The sequence below is a fragment of the Danio rerio genome, chromosome 24 (assembly GCF_052040795.2).
Source record: "Danio rerio strain M-AB ecotype USA chromosome 24, GRCz13ab, whole genome shotgun sequence".
Classification (NCBI taxonomy): Eukaryota; Metazoa; Chordata; class Actinopteri; order Cypriniformes; family Danionidae; genus Danio; species Danio rerio.
Window position 1 is genome coordinate 20,099,324 of NC_141044.1, and position 23,433 is coordinate 20,122,756.

At 35.7% G+C, this 23,433-nt stretch overlaps 1 protein-coding gene across 3 annotated transcripts; it reads left to right on the plus strand.

Annotated features, from left to right (window-relative positions):
* The first annotated feature begins 1,710 nt into the window (after nt 1-1,710).
* Nucleotides 1,711-20,779, plus strand: eif2s3 (eukaryotic translation initiation factor 2, subunit 3 gamma). Of its 3 annotated transcripts, none has more exons than XM_087308182.1 (13): nt 1,711-2,038; nt 2,133-2,201; nt 3,377-3,440; nt 3,531-3,658; nt 3,938-4,059; nt 6,653-6,747; nt 6,848-7,006; nt 10,746-10,880; nt 10,962-11,056; nt 11,196-11,340; nt 13,294-13,463; nt 16,731-16,903; nt 20,419-20,777. In XM_087308182.1, exons 2-13 carry the CDS (start codon nt 2,133-2,135, stop codon nt 20,480-20,482), a joined length of 1,419 nt encoding a protein of 472 aa, XP_087164308.1. In that variant the 5' UTR covers nt 1,711-2,038; the 3' UTR covers nt 20,483-20,777.
* The last annotated feature ends 2,654 nt before the right edge of the window (nt 20,780-23,433 follow it).

The following is a 23,433-nucleotide window of genomic DNA, read 5'->3' on the forward strand; positions in this document are numbered from 1 at the left end:
TGATATTTTTATTTACACTGACTTTATACTTTTTCTTTAAATCAAAACTGATATAGAAAGTTATTTTGGGTGACATGTCACCAATAAGCTTTTAAAGCAATCACTCAAAATGGTTACTTTTTAAATTAATACACAAAAGATTTCCCTTCCCAGTGCTCATTTTTATTTTTAGATACTGTCTGTTTTTAAACTAAACTAATTTCCAGATTTTCCAAATCTTCCACCAGAATATTATTCATTCATTAATTTTTTTTTCAGATTGGTCCCTTATAGTCCCATTAATCCAGGGTCGCCACAGTGGAATGAACCACTAACTTATCCGGCACATGTGTTTACGAAGCAGAACGTTATCTGGACTGGACCAAATTCTCAAAGTCTCTAGGTCTACTTTATAGGCTGATCTCCTCCATTTCTAATACCTCTTTCATTATTAAACAACAGTGGAAGTCAGACAATAAAATATTTCGTCCCCTGTTCACTGAAAAAAAAAACAATTCATTTGATTTATTGAAAAAAAAAATTTTGAGGGGCTGAATTTAAACAAACAAATTAAATTTAGTAATTCATTCATTCATTTTCTTGTCAGCTTAGTCCCTTTATTATTCCGGGGAATGAACAGCCAATTTATCCACCAAGTTTTTACGCAGCAGATGGCCTTCCAGCCACTACCCATCTCTGGGAAACATCCACACACACGTTCACACACACACACACACTCATACACTACGGACAATTTAGCCTACCCAATTCACCTGTACCGCATGTCTTTGGACTGTGGGGGAAACCGGAGCACCCAGAGGAAACCCACGCAAAGGCAGAGAGAACATGCATACACCACACAGAAACGGCCACTGAGCCGAAGTTCGAACCAGCGACCTTCTTGCTGTGAGGCGACAGCACTACCTACTGCGCCACTGCCTCGCCTAAATTTGGTAATGTTCAAATTAATTTGTTTGTTCAAATGCTGCCCATATAAACTGTTTGCAACCATACATTAAGAACCATTTGCAATCATTAGCTTAAAAAAAGAGCAAATCCAATTAAAAAATTTTAAGTGTTCATGCTTCCTCTATTTGTGCACAACATAACACAAATAAAATGAGGTTAATTAAACTTACTGGACAAAATAGGCAAAAATTTGTGAGTGCTCTTGACCCTAAATAAGTATGTTTTGCCCATTCATAACTAATTGTTAGAGATTACAATAAGAAGGCCTGTATTACATAAGCAATTGCTTCACTAAATGATGATATTCACTCATGTTTTGACATTTAATTTTCACTCAAATTATTTATTCACCCATGTTTTGACATTGAATTTTCATTAAAATTATTTGAAACACTAGTGGCAGAATTGCAAGCAATATGTTTCTTTGCACAAATTTCGTACATTTATTTTGATGTGGAAACCAAAAATCAGATGCATTATCATTTATTCCTTCACTGTCCTTCGTCTTAGTAGCTTATTTACTTACAAGTCTCCACAACGGAATGAACCGCCTCCGCCTGCATTACTTTTGAATAAAATCCAGTTTAGACACACATAAAAACCAAATGCCATTTTTTTCTGAAAGATGTAGTTTGCAGCATTTGTCATTTGCTATATAAATCAAACATATAAATCATTAAACAAACAGCCGTTTCGCAAATAACAACCACTGATTGTGAGTTTCACGAATAACATAAGAACTACAAAACTTCTGACGTCATTATAATAAGACGGACCCTTGTTTCATCAGTATCAGCCCAACGTGTTTTCAAGTTTGCTGACGTTAATCACAATTAGGTAAATCGTGATATTTGTATGTTGCTGCTTTCATTTTATTTGTTACCCATAGTTTAGAATGCGATTTCCGGTCTATCTTCTCTTCTTGGGATTTCCTGTCCTTTTCTAGAATCGGATTGCATCATCCCATACGTTACCTTCTGGACGCCGTTAAATATATGAGTTTATAATTATTTGTCTCATTTAATGGTTTGATACAGTGTAATAGTAAGAATTACAACTTTATCTAACTTCATATGACCGAAACTGCGATGTAATTGCACAGAATATTATTTAATCGCATATATTTATTTGTAAAAAACGGTCAGGCGCTTGCTTGGTCATACCCTCATTCCTTTTCTTTCAAGATGGCGGGCGACGAGTCTGGAACAACGTTGGGTCAGCCCCATCTTTATAAACAAGATCTCAGTACACTAGTAAGTCTGCATCTTGTGTTCATTTAGGTAATATGAAATGATCTAGATGTACTGTCTTCGTCGTCAGTTCGAGTAGAGCGGTTTTGTGCTCTCTGATGAAGGCAGGCGTGCTGGTTAGCAGTACCGGTGAAAGCTCACCACATGATTCATTCGGGGATGGAGAAGGACCCCGTGTAGAAATTATATGAAAATATCGTTAAAACGTTGTTTGTCATTTATATCGTGCTGTTATTTTCAATATAGTTCCAATTATCGACAAATGTGGTTGAATTAACTTCTAATCAATTCTTCATTGACGTCTCGTGTGATGTGGTTGACAGTACTTAGATGTTTCATTAACGTTATGCCAAGCTCCTTATCTTATAGTTATCGTTAAACGATGGAGTATTTATATTTTTACTGTAATTCACTTTTTAAATTGTTTGTCAGTCTAACCGCGAATTCCTTTTTTATCATTGCAAGCTACACTCTGAGTCAAAAGCTAGCAATAGCAATTATTTGATTCAATTTAAGCTTGCAACAGCAAATAACAGCTTCCCTTCTCTAGGGTAAAAACATTTTTCCCCTTTCATAGAGGCTGTTACAAGTTTTAAACTAGGGCTGAGTGAATAATTGAAATTGAATTGTAACTTTCATTATCATGCACATCTTGTCAGGAAAACAATGTTGTGTGGTCAGCAGTGGGCACTCCCTGTTGCAGACACTCCAAATACGCCGCAAAGTAGTAACTAGGGCTGGGCGATTAGTTGAAAAGTAAACGAAATTGACATTCAGAACCTATAATCGATCTAATTTTTCCAGAATCATTTAGAAGTAAACTGATAATTACTAATTCCACAAAAGTTAGTTTTTCTTTTAAAAAACTTTTAACTATTTAATGGGCACTTTCTGGAGTGTTACGTGGGGTTATTACAAGGCTACTGAACAATAATTACTTTCTTATTTAGCTCCTTGTCTGATAAATTGTTAATTTCTACTAAGTACATGAACACCAATATGTATTTATATTTATGTAAAAATTATGTTGTTTTTGTTCTCTCATTCAGAATCGATCACATCACACAGTTTTATATGCAGCAGCAGCTCTTAACTTATATTTCTGATAAGCAGTTTGCAATTCTCTTTTTTTAATTTGTACTAAAGATTGGTATTAAAAGATTGGTTTTGCTTTGTAGGATGTGAGCAAACTGACTCCTCTCTCCCAAGAGATCATCAGCAGACAAGCCACAATAAACATAGGTAAGATTTCTTTTTTTTCTGTTAGATTCTGCTTGGAGAGCAAGTCAATATCCAAATATTAATTAATTGTACCTATTGATTTGTCTGTAGGAACTATTGGTCATGTAGCCCATGGAAAATCAACAGTGGTGAAAGCCATCTCTGGAGTTCACACTGTCAGATTCAAAAACGAGCTGGAGAGGAACATTACAATCAAGTTGGGCTATGCTAATGCCAAGGTGTGTATGTTATTCACAAAGCTAACTATAAAAAATATTGCAAGCTACACTCTGAGTCAGAAGCTAGAAATAGCAGTTATTTGACTCAATTTAAGCTTGCAACAGCAAATTACAGCTTCTCTTTTTAGGGAAAATTGTTGTTGTTTTTTCACCTCTAAGAGAGGCTGTTACATGTCATTGCTTTTGAAGGTAATATTGTTTTTTCCCCAGGGTTTGATTTATTTAGATTGTTGTCATGTTTTCTTGAAAATGTGAGTCTTTTACATCTTGTGTATTTAGGTGTATAAATTGGATGACCCAAGTTGTCCACGGCCGGAGTGTTACAGGTCTTGTGGCAGCAGCACACCTGATGAGTTCCCTACAGACATTCCTGGCACCAAAGGCAACTTCAAACTAGTCCGGTATGTTTATTTGTGTGTTATTAGATTACATTTAAGAAAAGTGTTGAGAGTAAAGGTCCTGATATTATTATAGCCAAGTTTTTTTTTTCTACATGCTTATGTGTAAAGAAAAGTTTGAAATACTTTTTCAGTGATGTTCTGATGTCGACTGGTCACTTATGATGTAATCACTAAAACTCAAGATGCAAATGTTTTGCATCATGCCACGATTTGCTATTTATTTGCAGCAAAAATATATATACATGCTGTTTGGCAGCTCATAACATGTTGCAAAAACAATGCAACTTTACCAATCACAAATTTAGTGGAAAACGAATACATTTTCAGCATTGTTCATTTAGTTACCAACTCAACATTAGCACGGGCTAATTTTGTTGCAAAATAAATGCAGTAAACACATTGATCACTGCACGTTTTACTAAGAATGTAGCAAAAGCAGATATTTTATTGCAAAAATAATGCATAAAGGCAGCACAGTGCCTCAATGGTTAGCACTGTCGCCTCACAGGAAAAAGGTCACTGGTTCGAGTCCTGGCTGGGCCAGCTGGCGTTTTTGTGTGGAGTTTGCATGTTCTCCCCATGTTCGTGTGGGTTTCCTCCGGCTTCTCCAATTTATGCTTTTTCATCAATCTCGCTCATGTCTGGCCTTTTTCACAATTACACTTTAAAGTTTCAAAATAATAAAAATAACATTTAAATGAATTTCAATAATCTAAGAAGGGTTTCATTCCGTGAACCCACCTTTCATATATTTCAGCTCAAAAACCATGTGATCTGCACGTCATGCCCTGTCGATGTCAATCAAAAAGCGCCATGGCAGAGGATTAAAGCAGACCAGCTGACTAATCTGTGCAACCCCTACTGCCAGGGTTTAGTTACAAAATAGACACAAAAATTTTAAGATAAGTAAATTAGTTAATTTAAAATAGAAATTTTTTTGTATAATGATAATTAAACCATTTTGCTGAGTCTGTTTTTGTGCTGTACATTAGCTGGCTTGGGCCTGTTATTTGTTAAAGGGCACCTATGGTGAAAAATCTACTCTTCAAGCTGTTTTGACAGACGTATGTGTAGGTATAGTGTATAGACCGTCATATTGGGGTAATATAAACACACCCAGTCTTTTTTTTTATTTTTTTATTTAACAACATAAAAACGGTGGACCAATTAGAGCGGTTTTCAGAGCGACAGCAACTTGACGTATTAGTTGCAACGACGAGTCATTGTCTTTGACTCGTCGTTGCAACTCCACAACAACTGCATCAAATACTCATTGGGAAAAAGTTCTTACTGTAGTATTTCTCACAAATGTTACATGAGATATTCTTCCTTTATGTCTGTCCGTTGTCTGAGGCAGCCGAGGGGGGAGATGAGGCACGCTGAAAGGCACATAGAAACAGTGGGCGAGAAAGACCAGGCTTAAAGGCGCTGTACAAAAAAACGCTACCTGGTGCTCAGAGTTATAAAACAGAAACTTATAAAAGGTATAATAAAAAATCTGATAATTGTTTTGAACTGAAACTTTACAGACACAATTTGGAGACACAAAAGACTCATATTTAATCTGAAAAAGGGGTAACCAAGGTGCTTTTTAAATCAGTCTGACATCCAAGTGCCAGTAGATGACAGAGCAACCTTGTCTTAATGAGTGCCTTTTAAAATATTCATTGAAATGATTTCCTCAAGGTGTCTGGTTCATTTAGCAAGGATCATTGAAGCATGGACTAAAAATGATAGCATTGCTCTGAGACACAAATGTTCTGCTCTGGCTTTATTTGAAGCTGTTTTTAAACGCAAAACGGGCTACATTCTGTCTGAAATGTAACTCCATAGTAGCAACAGGTCTTTAAAAAGTAATAATGTCTTAAAGTTTGCTTTATAAAAGGGCTTTAAGTCTTAAACCCTTGACTTCATATTTAATGGCCTGAAATATTTTGTTCATGTTACTACAAAAATGTCTTCATTGTGGCAGACTCAATAACTCTACAGTTATTGAACAGGCAAACAGTTTTCCCCACCCCACTGGTTATTACATTATCGGAGAGAACTCGGGTAGCAGGTTGAACCAGAGGTGATTAATGAATATTGAAAATATATATTTTACTCGCCTCATACCAGAGCACCAAAAACATGTCATGGAATTTTTAGTGTAAAAATCTCAATGATCATGCGTGAGTGATAGCTGCTAGTTGATTTGCAAGGTAAAACTTAAAATAAGTGCAGAATTCTGTGTCTGACTTAAACTTTGCTAGCCATGATCCTATAAAATGGCTAAATCACACTAAGTTTAATTTTGATTTTAGAAAATGAGCAAATTGTAATAAGTTGATGTTAAATAAAAAGTGTATGTGTACGACTGTATTTGACTTGTTTTGATATTAAAACTTGGCTAAGAAATATATAATTTTGGTTGGACCAGAGAAAATTTTGATAAGTCAAGTAAAAGCCTGACACCCTGAACTTTCTGGTAACTTCATATTTGCTGAACTATTGCAGTATTCTGATTTATTCTTTACCCTTTATGTAATTCAGTTGTAATTGCTTCAGAGATCCAGTGTGCATTTCATGATTCTTTCTTTTTTCTTTCTTTTAGACATGTCTCATTTGTGGATTGCCCAGGTCACGACATCTTGATGGCCACCATGTTAAACGGTGCTGCTGTAATGGATGCTGCGCTGCTCCTAATCGGTGGGTATTTACCTTGCAGCATGTAGGGTACTTTTGAAGTTAAGCCAAAGTGTTATTGTTGTACAAGTGGCTAATGATAATTATTTTTTTCTCTCTTCAGCTGGCAATGAATCATGTCCTCAGCCTCAGACGTCAGAGCATTTGGCTGCCATTGAGATCATGAAGCTCAAGCACATACTGATTCTGCAGAATAAAATCGACTTGGTGAAAGAGAGTCAGGCCAAAGAGCAGTATGAACAGATCCTGGCGTTTGTGCAGGGTAAGAGTTTTAGCTCAATGTTTTATTTGAAATATAGATTTACTGGTATGGTTACGGGAAACCATAATGGTATTACTGCATAGAGGTTTAAAGGGAGATAGTTTTCTTTAAAAAAGTAAATTCTGTCATCGTTTAATAATCCTCTTAATTGTTTTAAACCTGATTAAGTTTCTTTTTTCTGTGATTTTTTTTTTTCCCCCCTACAATAGAAGTTAATGTCTTCCACTTTCCAGCCTTTTTTAATGTTTAACAGAATAAAATAAACTCAATTTAGAACCACTTGAGGGTGAGAAAAAAGTGAGTAAGTTTTCATTTTTAGGTGAATTATGCCTTTAATTGGTGTACAATCACAGTACCTTTGGAGTTTGAGTCCATAAGCTTGATAAAAAAAAATATGGTCAAAAGCACTTGATTTATTTGAAACATATGCCTTTTTTAGCAACATAAATGCCAAAAAATAAAGAAAAAAATCATATAAACTGTATAAACGAAGGGTGGTGCCAGCTCCAAGTGGGTGGGCTTTCAAGCTCCAAGTAGGCTGTACAAACCTGTAGTTTATGTTTTTATTTAATGGCATTTTATTTAATGAGTCCAATATTATGCTTTATGAATGTCTACACCTACCCCAACCCTAAACCCAACCTCACAGTAACATGATGTATTTTATTAATATCTACTCCACCTACACCACCTAAACCCAACCTACTTGTGGTTTAAGTCCTTTCCACTAGACATGGGCCGGTATAAGATTCTGACGGTATGATATCCTTGGATAAAAATATCACAGTTTCACGGTATTATGATTTCTGCTCTGAAATGCTTCTTTTTAAATGTCTGGGTAAAAAAAAAACTTTTTTCCCTTTTAAACACATTTTATTTTAAGAAACATTTCAAATATTTTGGAAGAGTAAACGTGTTAGGCTGAATGAATTATTGACTTCTGTCTTCATTTGTTTAAAAAACAGTTTTATTTTACAATTTAAAACAGCATCTTCAGATGTCTTTTTTCTGCTGAAGAAACTGCAAAAAAAACAACAAAAAACAAAAAATGTCAATAAAAAATTGTTACACATACCTTAGGGATGGTATTGCAGAATTTTTTACGGTTTTAAAACCTTGAATTTTCCAAACTGTGGTTACTTGGAGGTCACCCAACCTACTTGAGGTGTAATCCCTACCACTTGGAGGTCTCCGGGCTGCAGTGTTACCTGCTTAAAATTTAGAACCACTTGAGGGTGAAAAGATGGTGAATTATCAATGGTCAAAAGGGCTTGATTTATAGTAACATAAATTACTTTCTGTCACTTTTGATACATTTTATTCAGTTCTTCTAAATAGTCTTTAAAAATGTTCAACTGTAGTACAGTGCTGTCAACACAGAACTATTTTTGTGTTCTTTTGCAGAGAACTAATAATGCATTTATATATAGTTAGCAATGCACAGTTTTGTTTGTGGATTTTGTGTTTATTAGATATTTTTAATTCTAAATGTGTATTTCATAGTTTTGATGCTAAATTGTATTTTTTTATTATTTACATGCCATTGTATTTTTTAATACTTATGAAGTTTCAGCTACTTTTAGCTGCCTTTTCCGCTTTTAGTGATAAAATACTGTTTTTGTTGTCTTTAGTAGGTTCTTACATGTTTTTGTCCAAAGTGTAGTAATAATAATAATAAAAAAAATCAAGCTTTTGGCTTAACATAGTCATTTCTATTACCTTGTTTTTAGCTTATGTGTCCTCTAAGGCACCTTTTTATCACCGCGGACTGGTCAACGCTTTGTGGGTTGCTAGGTGACCATCAACGTTTTCTAAGAGGAACAAGCTGACAAAACATGTGTCACTCTTACAAGTTTTATTTATGGAGAAAATTGTTCTGTGTTTGTCTGAGATAATTAGTCTACCGAAATTTGTATATTTTATATAAAACATAAAACTGATTAATCAGTTCTTGTCATGTGACCCGCAGTGCGCTTGCACATTCATTCAACTTGATGGGTCAGGAAGGCGCGAGCGCATCACGCCGTGTGCTTCCTTTGGAAATAACAAACTCCTCAAAATACACGATATGTCATTTGCGATCTCCAGCATTTGACTATCTTGCACAGACATGTTGGATTCACCTGATTTGTTGACGCATGGGTTGCGGATCTATTCCTTGGCAGTTCGTGGGTCCTTCACTGGGCATTTTCCCCTTAGCAAAGAAACTTTCCAAAAAGATGTCTGTTTCTTACTCATTTTGCTGCTTGTGGGTTAAATTTGGGTGCTCAAGTGACAGAGACCTAAGTGAGAGAATGCGGTCATTTTTCAAAATAAAATACCAGTCTGCGGCTCAGTGGTTGAGAACCACTGCTCTAAAGTACAGTTTAAACTATTGTACAATTATTTTAAAACATTTATTTTAGAATGAAAACATTTCTCGTCCAAGCTGCTGTTTTTACTGCCTTACAGAAGATGATCTCAGTGCACACTATACAGCCTACAATACATGATGTGTTACTTAATGCCTAATGAACATGCAGATGTTTTGCTGGCATCCATACTTGCTGTCTAGCGTTAAAGGTTATATGAAAAGGGCTTGACGAATCAGGGATCAATATGCAATAGTCCAGAACACCAATCAGAGAACTATTTTGGAAAGCAATGGCTGTTGAGAGGAAGTTGGTTTTATTTTCGCACATTCATTCATTTTTGAACAGTGACAACTTGTGACACGCTTCCTATATTGTTTACTAGGCTACTTTAAATATTCTGTCGAAAATTGCTTGTAAATATGACTTCAAAAAAAGGACTGTTTAATTGACTGTTAACAATGTTGTACTTTGATAGTCATTGCCTGCTAATATGATTTTCCTATTTAGCAATGCAAAGAATGCTTTTCTGAAATTATATTATCAAGGAGAAGGCCTAAATGTGCTAATATAAAAGCCCAATGCTGTGCCTCTGGTTGCAAAACCAGCATTTAAGTCTATCTATACTGAGACAATGCCAGCATTTTCAAACAAAAACATTGTGTTGAGAGTTTTCAAAGCAATGCTGTGTGAATCCAATGAACGACCTTTAAAAAAAAACTTGTTTTAGGGTGTTTTCACACCTAGATGTTTATTTCGAATCCTGGTGCATTTCCCCTTAGCTCAGTTCATTTGGGCATGTGAACACTGCAATTGCGCTCCGTTTACTCGCATGTGACTAGTTTGAACTATTTTGGTCCATTTAGAAACTTTGCTCAATGAAAATGAACCACAACAAGAACAAAACATAGCATAGTAGTAATTTTAATCTGTTTTGAAACAAAATGATTAATCTATTGACCCTATTCTTCAATACCGAAGTGCGCTCGTTTTTGCTATTTGTTTTAGAACTTCCGATTCATTTGCCTATGGGAGAAATGACTAGAAATAAAAAACAGCAAAAAACGGTCAAATTTCTTGCTCAACAACAAGTGTGTGCATGACAATACAGAAAAAGCAGAATAATATAATAAGAAAATGTTAGTTTGCAACATTAGGCAGCGCAAAGAGCTGTTTTTAACGTCTAAAAATGAATAAAACTGAATAAGACCGAAAGTCTCAAGCCGAAAAGATTCAAAAGGCTGCGCCCATTTGTACACGAAGAATAAGGTCAATAGGTATGAAACAAAAAAAACAGTGTAAAGGGCAGCTGATTTGCTTTTCTGGGTTATACAAACTTCTAAAGCATTCCTAATGAGGTGATTTCTTTCTCGTTCATCTTCCTACAGGTACAGTAGCAGAGGGAGCTCCAATTATCCCGATCTCAGCCCAGCTCAAGTACAACATCGAAGTTGTTTGCGAGTACATTGTAAATAAGATCCCCGTGCCTGTCCGCGACTTCACCTCTGAGCCTCGACTTATTGGTATGAGACTGCTTTCATTTGAATGGCACTGAAGAGGGCTTATTATGAAAGTTTAGATGAATGATTGTGTTTTCCCCACAGTAATCAGGTCATTTGATGTCAATAAGCCTGGCTGTGAAGTAGATGATCTGAAAGGTGGTGTAGCTGGAGGAAGCATCCTCAAAGGTGTCCTGAAGGTATAACTCTGACTAGTTTGAGGCAGTAAAAGCTCCATTTCTGTTCCACAATTACTGAACAGGTTTATTGTCAGGCCAGCCTTCTGCTCTACTGTTCCTCTTTTAATGTTGTTTTCCTCTGTATTTATTTTGGTTCAAGGTCGGACAGGAGCTTGAGGTCAGACCAGGTATCGTTTCAAAGGACCATGAAGGGAAATTAATGTGCAAACCCATCTTCTCCAAAATCGTCTCACTTTTTGCCGAACACAATGACCTTCAGTATGCTGCTCCTGGTGGCCTTATTGGTATGCAAACTTTAATGTTGCTGGAATTATGTAATTGTGCTTGTAAAGAGAGTTCCCTTTTTCCACATCATATTAACATGTTCTCAGTGATTCCATTACAAATGACTAAATTAACCTGAAAGTATCTCTATTGTGATCGCTTGCGTTCAGATTTTAGGTTTAACACTGAACCTTATGCGATCTTGCAGGATGAATCCCCTACAAAATTAGCTTTTGCAAAAAATATGTAATGATTAATTGACTTGTGTTATAAAGTTAATTTAAAATGAAAGTATATCACTTTCTTTATTTGTTACAGGCTCACACACACACACACACACACACACAACAGTATTGCACACATGCTCCTGGAGAGACCAGAGAGGCCAGTTGTAGGCAGAGGCCAGTTGTAGGCAGTACTTTTAGTCCTGCAAGAATATTAAGAGAGGCCAGATTGTAGGCAGTACTTTTAGTGCTGCAAGAATATTAAATCTTATTGTACGGAGCATTTTTATCATTATATTGCAAATGATAGGATATCCCTTTGTTGGAGCTGACCTCAACAATGCTTTTTTGTTGTTGTTGGCCATACATCCACTATGAAACTCCTGTATCCAGATCTTCTCTTGAGTGCAAGTTTTTTTTTTTTTTTTTTGGTCATCTGCCATTTAACTAATCTAATTTATGTTCAATATTATATTTTTATCCAAAATTATTCAGCATAAAATAAGCTAAAAGATGGGTACTAGAACACAAGCATAAGCAGTTTATCCTTACAACTTAAAGTTATCATGAAATTAATTAAAATAATTGTCCCATTTTTTCTCCAGTGGGGTGTATGCGCGGGGACTTAATTTTCAGTAAAGGCTGCGTCATACGTGTATGGTCCAGCACATCTTTTGTAAGGTCACAAACCCCTCGCCGTGGCTGATGCTGACCTCTCAAAAAAAATGTAACTACATGTCGCAACAACGTGTAGTGCAAGCTTTGTGATTGGTCTGTTTGGTAGCGTTGAAGAGTGTGCGCGGTGCTGAGAGCCGCAGTTGAGCAGCGAGTGTTTACAAATGTTAAGTCCTGTGCAGGAGCTCCATATTGAAACTTTCTTTTTGTGTTTACCTTATGATTAAAGTTGTTGCACGTCCGCCAGTTCCCACCTCTAAATAAGCGAGATGTAGCTACTGGTATATTAAGGTAGCATTCTGGGGAGACAAAGAAACTCGAAACAGAGGAACATAAAATTCCCAATGCCATCAAGAGTTCCAGAAGTGTTATTGCAGAGCAACACAAACAGCATGCAGAGGTGCTGTGGATCACAGCGATCACTCAACACAGACGTATGAACCAGCCTTAAGCCAGCTCAAACGTTTCCGGTGAACTGTCATTCCATTATAAAATTGCACAATTAAGATCTGGTTTCTGTAAAAAGCAATGATCTTCACTGCCTGGTTGAGATGCGATTTATAAAGTGGGTCTCAGACCAGATAAAAAGCACTGCATTAAATTCCATTGTAAACGCAAAACTTTAAAATTTAATAAACACAGTGACAGAATTTTTAACAGATTTTTTGCACTCACTTGCTGCTCCTGAAGGCACTTTCGTTTAAACAATCTTTCATCTCATTTTACACTTGAACAACGAAATTAATGCTTAAGTCTATAAAATGGACTATTTTTTAATTAATTTACATCAACAATGCTATAAAAGGAACCTTATAAAATTGGAAGTTTATCTGTGACTGAAAAACACTTGCTGTGCATATAGCTTATTTTTGATATTATCAGAGTCACTGTGTAATGATCTCTGTTCTCAGACACCAGATGATTTAAAGCTTAAAACTAATAGCTTCATGGGGATCTGTTGTTTTAATTCAAGAGTATCTTTAATTTGTATATTTGCGCCATTTATTCAGTTTTTTATGCAAAAAAATGAAGTACATGATTGATTTAGTATTTGCCATGCACGTTGGGTTGCAGGTGTTGGCACCAAGATTGACCCTACACTGTGCAGAGCGGATCGAATGGTGGGTCAGGTCCTCGGTGCAGTGGGGGCTCTTCCTGAGATCTTTACAGAGCTGGAGATCTCCTACTTCCTCTTGAGAAGACTGCTAGGTGTGCGCACTGAAGGGGACAAGAAAGCAGCCAAGGTTATTATCTCCATTTTTTTGTTGTTGTTGTTGTTGTTACACAAAATCCTACATTATAAATGACATTTTTATAAACATCAGGAGCATGATGCAAATTGAGAAACAGGATTGTTTTAAAACACGATTTTGCATACGAAAAGACCTTATGAAAAATGAAACTGTCTGGTCAAAGTTGGATGATGATGATGATGATGATGATTTTTTTTTTTTATATTTCTTTACTTAAACAGGAAATCACACTGAGATATTACTCTCTCTTCTTTCAGTGAGTCCTGGATAAAATTATCAGCATTATATCTATTATATTATATTATATCTATTTGAGAATTTATACTGATAAAGAAAACACAGTCTTAGCATTTTTCCTCTATTTATTATTTTAACAGCTCACATAGCAGAAATGAGTGTCTCTGTGTGTATGAGTGATGTTTTTCATGTTGTAGTAAAGAAAACGCTAGTAGACATGCTGGTTTCATCATTTATGCATCAATACATGAGGATGGTTCACTATTCTTTCATAACAAGCTGTTCTGAGATTTGCTTTTCATTTGTGATTAAACTACAGTTAAATAGAGGGGTGCACAAATAACGTCCAAAGCCAGAAGATTGAACCGCCATAGGAAAATCTTGCTGGAATCTTGCTCATTCATTCATTTACTTTTCAACTTAGTCCCTTTATTAATCTGGGGTTGCCACAGCGGAAAGAACCGCTAACTTATGCAGCGGATGCCCTTAAGGCTACAACCCATCACTGGGAAACACCCATACACACTCATTTACACACATAGACTACAGACAATTATAGCTAACCCAATTCACCTGTACCACATGTCTTTGGACTTGTGGGGGAAACCGGAGCACCCGGAGGAAACCCACACGAACACGGGGAGAACATGTATTCATGCAGTATAATATAATGGCATTCTGTCCCTTAGAAAAACATGAGCACATCTTGGCTTCAAAACTTAACAACAAACTCGCATGTGGTTTGCATATTTATTGTTGGGCACCCCGTTTCAGAACTTTTCCGTAGATTTGCATCTTTTAGCAAATTTCATTATTCTACAGTGCTGTTGGATGCTTGATTCTGATTGGATGATGAACATGTTAAGGCATGCTGTTATATATGGTTAAAGCAGTTCTTAACAAATCCTAACTGCATGACACTTCCATAAAACAAAACAAAACAGAAGGGTTTAAGATCACAGAGGAGATGTTTTAGGTCAAAAACCTGACAAATGCCTTGAAATACAGCACCTGAACTATGGCTGCATGTTATTGAAAAAATCTAACATTGCAGTATTTTGTTTTGCTGCGATATAAATATAATTTCAACTGGTTGATTTGAATGGCTCTATTTAAAAAGATTTCATTAATTTAGATTGAATGGGATGATGAAGTCTTTTTTTATGCAGTGCATCAGCATAATTATTTAATAAATTATAAGCGCATATTAATACGACAGCAATAATAAGTAATTGTTTTCTGGGCAGTGTTCAAGTGAAGAAATTGAACAGTCAATTGTAAAATAACATGGTCGTCGTAATATTTAAAAATATCTGTATATTTTAATCTTTAATAAAAAGCTAATCATGTGATGTGACAATTGACGATAAACACATTGCGAAATCAATCCTCAAGCAACACATTGTTCAGCCCTAATCTAAACAATGTCTTGAGGTGTGGTAAAAGTAGTTTAGGCAGAAGTTAGTTGACCTCTTGCTGTTCGGTTATTAGATAAATAATGTATACCCAAGGTGCCATTACTTCTTGGTTGTGCGTTATATTTCTAATAGCTTATTTGTGTGATATTCTATGATATGGGAAGAAATATAGTGTGGATTTTATACAATAGACAATAGATTATTTACTTCATAATTAAACTTTTTTTTTTGTGGATATGCAGGGTTCCCAAGGGTCATGGAATTTTTTTGAATCTTATAGACATTAAAAGTCATGGATCATAAGAGACTTTTGACTTCAAATTTTAGTTTCCATTCATCAAAATGTAGTTTTTCTATACTGTATCATGTAGTTTCAATATTTCTCTATTTCCTACTTTGACCTATTGTAAAGGTTAGGCTGTTTTTGACTATCAGCACCATTTCTTTACCTTTCCTTCTCGTCAGCTGTCAGTTACTAATGGCCCGTTTTCACTGAGTGAAACTGTACAGTACGGTACCGGTCGGTATGGGTCACCTTTATCAGGCTTGCGTTTCCACTGCCAAAAGGGTACTAAAAGTTTCAGACAACGTCTTTTTTACTCAAGGAAATTCCGTCATGGTCATTCACATATCATATGAGAAAGCACTTCTCACAAAACAGATGCTGGTTTCAAAAACAACATGCAACAAGCCCAGTCTGTTCAAACTTCTCATCTGTGTCTTTAATCTTCACCAGCATTTGTGACCTTATGTTAAAAAGTAATTTCGTCATTCTGCGTTTATAATAGTCCAAAAGGTGATGATAGACACAGCATATTGTTCATGTTTTAGGTTGCAGAAAGCATGATTTGCTGCTGGTTTTCCTTCTCCTTTGTTTTTTCGCGCTTCACTTTCGCGTTTGTCCCTTTCTGAAAGGATCGGATGTCAGAAGCACTTCAATAATCACGCGCACGTTATTAATATGAGCTCAAAAAGTTTTTCAAATATAGACGCGCAACCTTTTAACAGGCTCGTAAAACAACAACAGGACAAAGTAGATTTTGTTTTTTTTTGGCTTTGAGCTCTGGTCGACCATGGCGGTTCCTTTGTTTTCATTCTCTTGCTCATGTGAGTCAAGACATCAACTGAGGCACACATACCAGAGAAATGACCATTTCAAGAGATTTGCATTTTCCTCTCAAGTTTATTTATTTGAACTTGCATAAAGAATGTGTTTGAGGCTAATTCTATGTCATTTGTGCCGTCCAGAGGAAATTCGCTTACATTTGTGTATATGCAATGACTATTTGACTTTCTATGTAATCTTCCTGCATTATTATTTCTTTTCAAAATCAGAGGTAAATTACCCATTGCTTCTCTTATTACGGCTATTAAATTAATGAAAAATGTCATTCAAGCCTGAACTATTTTAAAATTATGCAAAGAACAACCATATTTTTTGATTCATTAATGGTAATTCTAATTCAGCTTTTTTGACATGAATGAAAGTCAGGGAAAAGTTTATATTTGGCTAAGAGTGGGAGCTGTGTAGTCAGTTTTTAATGTACCCTTGCACTTTTTTTGAAAGCGGTTACAGTTTTCTTTGATTTGATTTGGCCCACAGGTTCAGAAGCTGTCGAAGAATGAGGTGCTGATGGTTAACATTGGCTCGCTGTCAACAGGAGGCCGTGTGAGTGCAGTCAAAGCTGATCTGGCTAAGATTGTGCTCACAAACCCTGTTTGCACAGAGGTGGGGGAGAAGATCGCCTTGAGTCGCAGAGTGGAGAAACATTGGCGGTGAGCAAAGATTCATTCAAAATAAGTTCATGATCCATCGAGCATGTTTACATGCACACCAGTCAGCTGCTAATCCACAAAAATCACTATTGAAATGATCTGTTGTTTAGATTTACTTGGCAATGGGCTTGCAAGACTTTATATATAAATCAGTTTATTTGGTAAACGTAATCATTTGTGAATTTAACTTATTATTTAGAAGTATTTATGTTGATTGTCATATTAATTCATTAAAACTTAAACGACAGCTATGTAATCCTCTCAAGATGCAGAAATTTACCATATTCTATTTTTGCTGCTTGAGATGAGAACACATTTTTATAAATCTTTGAATGGAGAAATCATTCGAGGCTATGTTTACCTGACAAAAAAGTAGCCAAACATGGAAATCTTTCGGTTTGAAAAATGTTTACGTCTATGGCACGTTTTCAACATTTTTTGCATTTATAGATGTACAGGTATATCTGTAAAAGAAAAACGACCGTGTGTGTGTGTGTGTGTGTGTGTGTGTGTGTGTGTGTGTGTGTGTGTGTGTGTGTGTGTGTGTGTGTGTGTGTGTGTGTGTGTGTGTGTGTGTGTGTGTGTGTGTGTGTGTGTGTGTGTATAACAGTTAGTATGATTATAAAGTAAGTGTATAATTTACTGTGTTTGAGTTTTAAACGAGAGAAAAGTGTGAAAATGTTAATGCCTGTCTGAGAAAATTTATCTAATCATTGTAAAAAATAAAACTACTACTTCGTAAATTTCACCTATTGCGGGCTATTTTTAGAACGTAATGTACAATACCACTGTATATACAAATGATTGTCAGAGTACACTGGACAGGGAATTGAAAATCGCATATGCGCCCGAAAATTAATCTATGCGACCGCATAATATATTTGGGCGCATTATTGCGACTGCAGATAATGGTTGTAGTGCGACCTGTTTTGATTTTTTTGTAAAAACGTGCTGAATCGCTCTTCCCTGCCGCTATATTGGTTTATATTAGCTGTCAATCCCTCAAGGTATTCCGCTGTCAGATGAGGAGCTTGATGACCACGGGAAATGCAAACGGCTGAAGAGTAAAAACTTAAAGCGCACAGGTTTGCAAACCCCACCTAAAGTTGAGGCGCAGATGAGAGCGATCATGACACGCCACGTGGTGAATAATGATCCACCAGCTGAGATCAATTGAGTATGCGCTTCTTGGAGAAGGTGCCCGAATCTCCATGCTTTGCATTCACTGCGTGTTCAGCGCAAATGTCCACTAAAAGTCAAATCTAATCCTGTACATATCATCGCCAAAGAAGCTCGCCTTTACCAAGTTTACACTGAAACTGCGGCTCATAACAAAGAGCGGTATTGCGCCGGTTTTCATCGCAAGAATCCTGCTCTGCCTGCTCATAAATTGGGTCGGCTGACTCGCTAGCTTTTCCACTAACACAGAAAAATGAAGATCATCTCAGACTGAACATTTAAATTGACACAAACTGAAACCAAAACTTTTAAAGAGTGATAGAAGTGAGACTTTATTTACTTTCTTTTGTCTATTCTTTTTTGAGGAGTATATTATTTTTTTATTTATTTACTGATGACTTTGCAGCTTTCATTATTGAATTGAATGATTTATTATAATCTTTTTGTTTGTTTTGTAGCATAAATATTATTTATTAAATTGACATGCATATAAAAACAGCAGTACAAAATAAATATTTCTTACTGCAATGCTTCATTTTACAAGGCAGTATCATAATGAGAAATGTAATTCATTGTTACTATTATTATTTTCATCATCATTAATATTCTATGGCCTAATTATTAGACATTCTTTTTGGAATTATTGCACACAAATATCAATGTCTTCGCAGCATTAGTTAGATAGTTGTTTCTGGTTTTTGTCAGTCCTATTGATGTTGTTTTAAAATACAATAAATCCCTTAAAAAACAATTTGCAGCGGTGCTCATTCATTTTTGGTGGTGCTCCTATATATTTGAAGTTGGGAGCACCGGTGCTACCAAGTAAAAAAGTTAATTTCGAGCCCTGCTGGAAAATAGCTATCTGGTTATATCTGCAGATGACACTGCGCTTTTATCCCTGCTTTCTTACACCAGACCAGAAACATGGACCAGTCTTGCATGACTTTATCTCATGGTGCAATAAAACAAAAGTAGATCTGAATGTGTCAAAAACCAAATAAATGCTCATGCTTGAATGCTCGAGGTTGTGGAGGATTATACATACCTAGTAACGATTATTGATAACAGCTGAAATTTAATCAAAACAGGCATACATTATTAAGGCTCATCAGAGACTTTTTTTTTATTGTGGAACTCAACCCATTTAATGTTGAGTGAGTTCTTCTTAAGACCTTTTATAATTAGTCTGTTGAAAGTAATTTGTCCTTTTTCCTTATTTGCTGGTTTTCTTCACTGTCTATAAAAAACATGAATCGTCTTCAAGACAGTGTTAATTTGTGCTCAAATTTTGGGAGTTCCCCTGCAAAGTATTGCATCCTATTACGAACAGCAGGTGTTAAGGATGGCACATGAAGTAATAAGAGATAGCACACACCCCTTAAAGTCCCCATGAACCTGAAGCTGTTACCACAAATTGTTTTGTTTTGTTTTGTGATGCAGTTCCTAGGGAAACAGAATATTAAATGAGCAAACTGAGGGCGTGGCTTGTTTTTTTCTAGTGCAGGATGAATGGATGTAGTAAAGTAGGCATTTCATTCAGAAAGATGGGGAAAAGGGTTTGGGTAGAGGTATTACAACTAAACAGACTCCTGCTCACCATTTCTGTTTGTTGTCAAAACTGACCGTTGGAGCGGCATGATTAAACATGTTAGCCACCCCCATTTTCTAAGATGTATAAGTATATATTCTGACTATTTATCTTTAAAAAAGTACATTTTCAGATTTCAAATAATGTTTAACTTTTTTTTTTCCTAATGACATGCACAGATGAATTGTTCACCACAAAGCTAGCAATGTGAGCTAACAAAAACATATGGATAGTTTTGATTTCTTGGGAATTTTAAACAAATATTTTGAGCGCGGATGCCCCTTGGGTGACATCTAGGGACAATAGGATGTTTTACAAATTGTTAAAAATCTACTTTTGCGCCTGAAGTAATTTGGTTACGTACTAAATATAGTTAATCAATGGATTATCGTTACTTTTATTATCATTATTGGTAATATTATTCATACATTTTATTTTTTTTCAGTTTTTTTTTTGAAGTGTTGGTGTTCATTGTGTTAAGTGTGTCATTCTTGTTATATGTGAAGCACCACCATTGCCCCAAGGGGATTAATAAAGCTTTGAACTAAACTAATCCTCTTAAATATTCCTGTCACATTTCACACATTCATACTTCAGTAAAGGAATAAAGCAGGTTAATAATGGATTAACATGATTGCAAAATTAAGCGAATGTGGTAAAAGTCTAGCGATGTCGAATTTGATGCTTTCTTAAGACTTTAGTGCAGTTTAAAACAGTGACGGTGACTTCTTTCTCTCTTTTTTTTTAGTTTGATCGGATGGGGGCAGATTAGGAGAGGTGTAACCATCACACCAACAGTCGACGATGATTGAGGAGTGACCACATCCTGTCAGTGGCTGGCACTGTCTCTCTACCGGACATAATTATTAAACCATTTTCACACACACTTGAGCACAGGCCAGCGCGTTTCGCCATCAGCGCAGAGTGAAGGGAAGAGCTCTTTTTGAGGGGAACGCACTGGCCCTGTATTTTAAGATGTTCGCCATACTCAGAGGAAAGATTGGTGTCATTTATATGAGAAATGCAATGAAAACATTATTCCTTGGCTTGGCGAAGAAATTGTCAACATCTTTCAGTGATGACAAATAAAAAACCTTTTGGATCAAACCAATTATTGTGCTTTTTGTCTGTGAATGGTGCTTCATTTCACACAACAGCAGGATGTTATTAGAATATAATTCTTCAGTGTGTGCGATGATGTTAAGCTATTTTTATTGCAGTTAAATTGTGTACTTGATCTTTAAAAAGGGGGTAAACATACCTAGGCCAACCCGTGTTGTAAACATGACTCGTGAATTTTTAATGTGACATGAAGGTTTATTAATAGTGTTTGGATACTCATTCAAGACTGTACTGTTGATTTTTGTTATTTTTTTTTTTGTTCCTGAAGAAATTTCTTGATCAAACGCTGCTGTACACTACCTGACAGAAGTCTTGTCACCTATTCAAGTTTCAGGAACAGCAAGTAACTTGACTTAAGTTGATCATTATCAGAAGCAGCTTATTTGAAAGGCAAAGGCCACTAGATTTACGCTTATTTTACCAAAATAAAATATGATCATGCCTTAATTTTTAATTATTCAATTAAGACAGTGAGGTCTGACTTTGCTTAGACAAAAGTCTTGTCACTTAACAAAAATAATGTACAGTATAGAATATAAAGTCATGGTGCAGTGAAAAAAGAACGAATATAGTGTATGACTCCCATGAGCTTGGAGGACTGCATCTATACATTTCTGCAACGACAAATAACTTATTAATAAAGTCATCTGGAATGACAAAGAAATCGTTCTTGCTGGACTCCCAGAGTTTATCAATTTTTTGGATTCATCTTCAGTGCCTCCTCAATCTTACCCCAGAAATGCTCAATAATGTTGATATCTGGTGACTTGGCTGGTTAATCCTGGAGCACCTTGACCTTCTTTGCCTTTAGGAACTTTGATGTGGAGGCTGAAGTCTAAGGAGCGCTATCCTGCTGAAGCTTTTGCCCTTTCCTGTGGTTTATAATGTAATGGGCAGCACCAATGTCTTGATACTTCAGGCTATTGATGTTGCCACTCTGCAGATCTTTTGTACACCCCCATACTAAATGTAACTCCAAATCATGATTTTTTTCCTTCATCAAACTTGACAGATTTCTGTGAAAATGTTGGGTCCATGCAGTTTTCAAGAAGTCTTTTGCATTATTTGTGATGATTGGGATGCAGTTGATTCATCTGAAAAATCTATTTTCTGCCACTTTTCCAAATGATCAACCAGAAGTCAAGTTAATATTTGTTGCTCTTACAACTGGGATTAACAGTAAAACTTGTCAGTGCATACTGAAAAGACTGATAAAATATGGTCTGTGCATTAAAGAAAGGCTATGAGGCTTTTGAATGAGTGGCAGTTGTCTTAATACTGTATTAATGAAATTAACAATAATGAAAAATTTTCTCCACACTGCCTTTAAGTTTATCCAAAGAGTATTTGAAAACTAGGTAACCCTTTACAATAAGGATGTATTCATTCATATTAGTTCATGTATTTACTAACAAGAACAAACAATGAACAATACATTTATCACAGTATATGTTCATGTTTGATGATATAAATACAGTTGTTCATTGTTAATGTTAACTCACGTTGAATTAACTAATGTTGACAAGCAGGATTTTGGTTGTTAATGCATTAGAACATGTTGAACTATGATTAATAGATGCTTTACAAGTATTGTTCATAATGTTAGTAAATAAATTAACATTAACTAATGAAACCTTATTTAAAGTGTGACTGAAAAATAAACGGCTGAAATATACACTCAATAATATATTAAAATAATGTATTGGGTTAAAGAATTATTATTACCATAATTTTGGGCATTTAGGTCGCATAATGTATCATTATATTACTAGCATTTGTCTTACAATTTGTACATTGTTTTATATGTTTGCCTAGTTTTCTATGTGTTCTTCATAGAACTTCTATATAGAAGAAAATGTTAGTTTAATAAATATAACAATTTAAAAGATATAAAAGTTTATTATAAAAAATATATTTTGTTCTGTAAAGGTTTATGAACATTTCCAAATAAAAAAATGTAACTAATTTAAAATGAAACTAAAAGTAAATTTTTTCCACAAAGAAAGATTGGTCAGAATAACAAATGTTCTACTTTGTGTTGGATGAAAAATCAGGGCTGTTTATGCAAAAAAAAAAAAAAAAAATCTCCAAATTATATTTTTATTTGAAATTCGAAAGAATGTCAACGGTAGTTTACAAAATGAAACAAACAAACAAAAAAACTTTACCATAACTATGAAGTCGTCTCTTATTTTTTTTCATAGCGAAACGTATATAAACAGAAAACGGTAAAATCAGTATTCGCACTGAACAGTGTAAATGTACTACGCAGCAATTTTTCTCCAACAAAACAGTGTAATGGTCATTTTCACCCAGATTTTTAATGGTAAATCCATTACTGGCTAATATTCCGAGCTCGCTAATCATTCCGCATCATTCGCGGACCATAAATTAAACTCCACAAGCGTTCCCTCAAAAGCGCCAAACAAAAAACAAAGCGATTCGTCCGCTTTTATTACACACCGACTGCTTTCAAAACCGTAGATAAACAGAATTTGTGGGCCTGCCAAAAACGCCGGAGCGCGGCCACTCGTCTGAGACTCCTTCCGCATTTTCCTGCGGCTGTGAGGCAGTGACGTGCGCCTCTGAAGGCGGTGTAAGAGCCGGAGGAGCTGGAGGCTGCAGCGCCGCGGAGCGCATC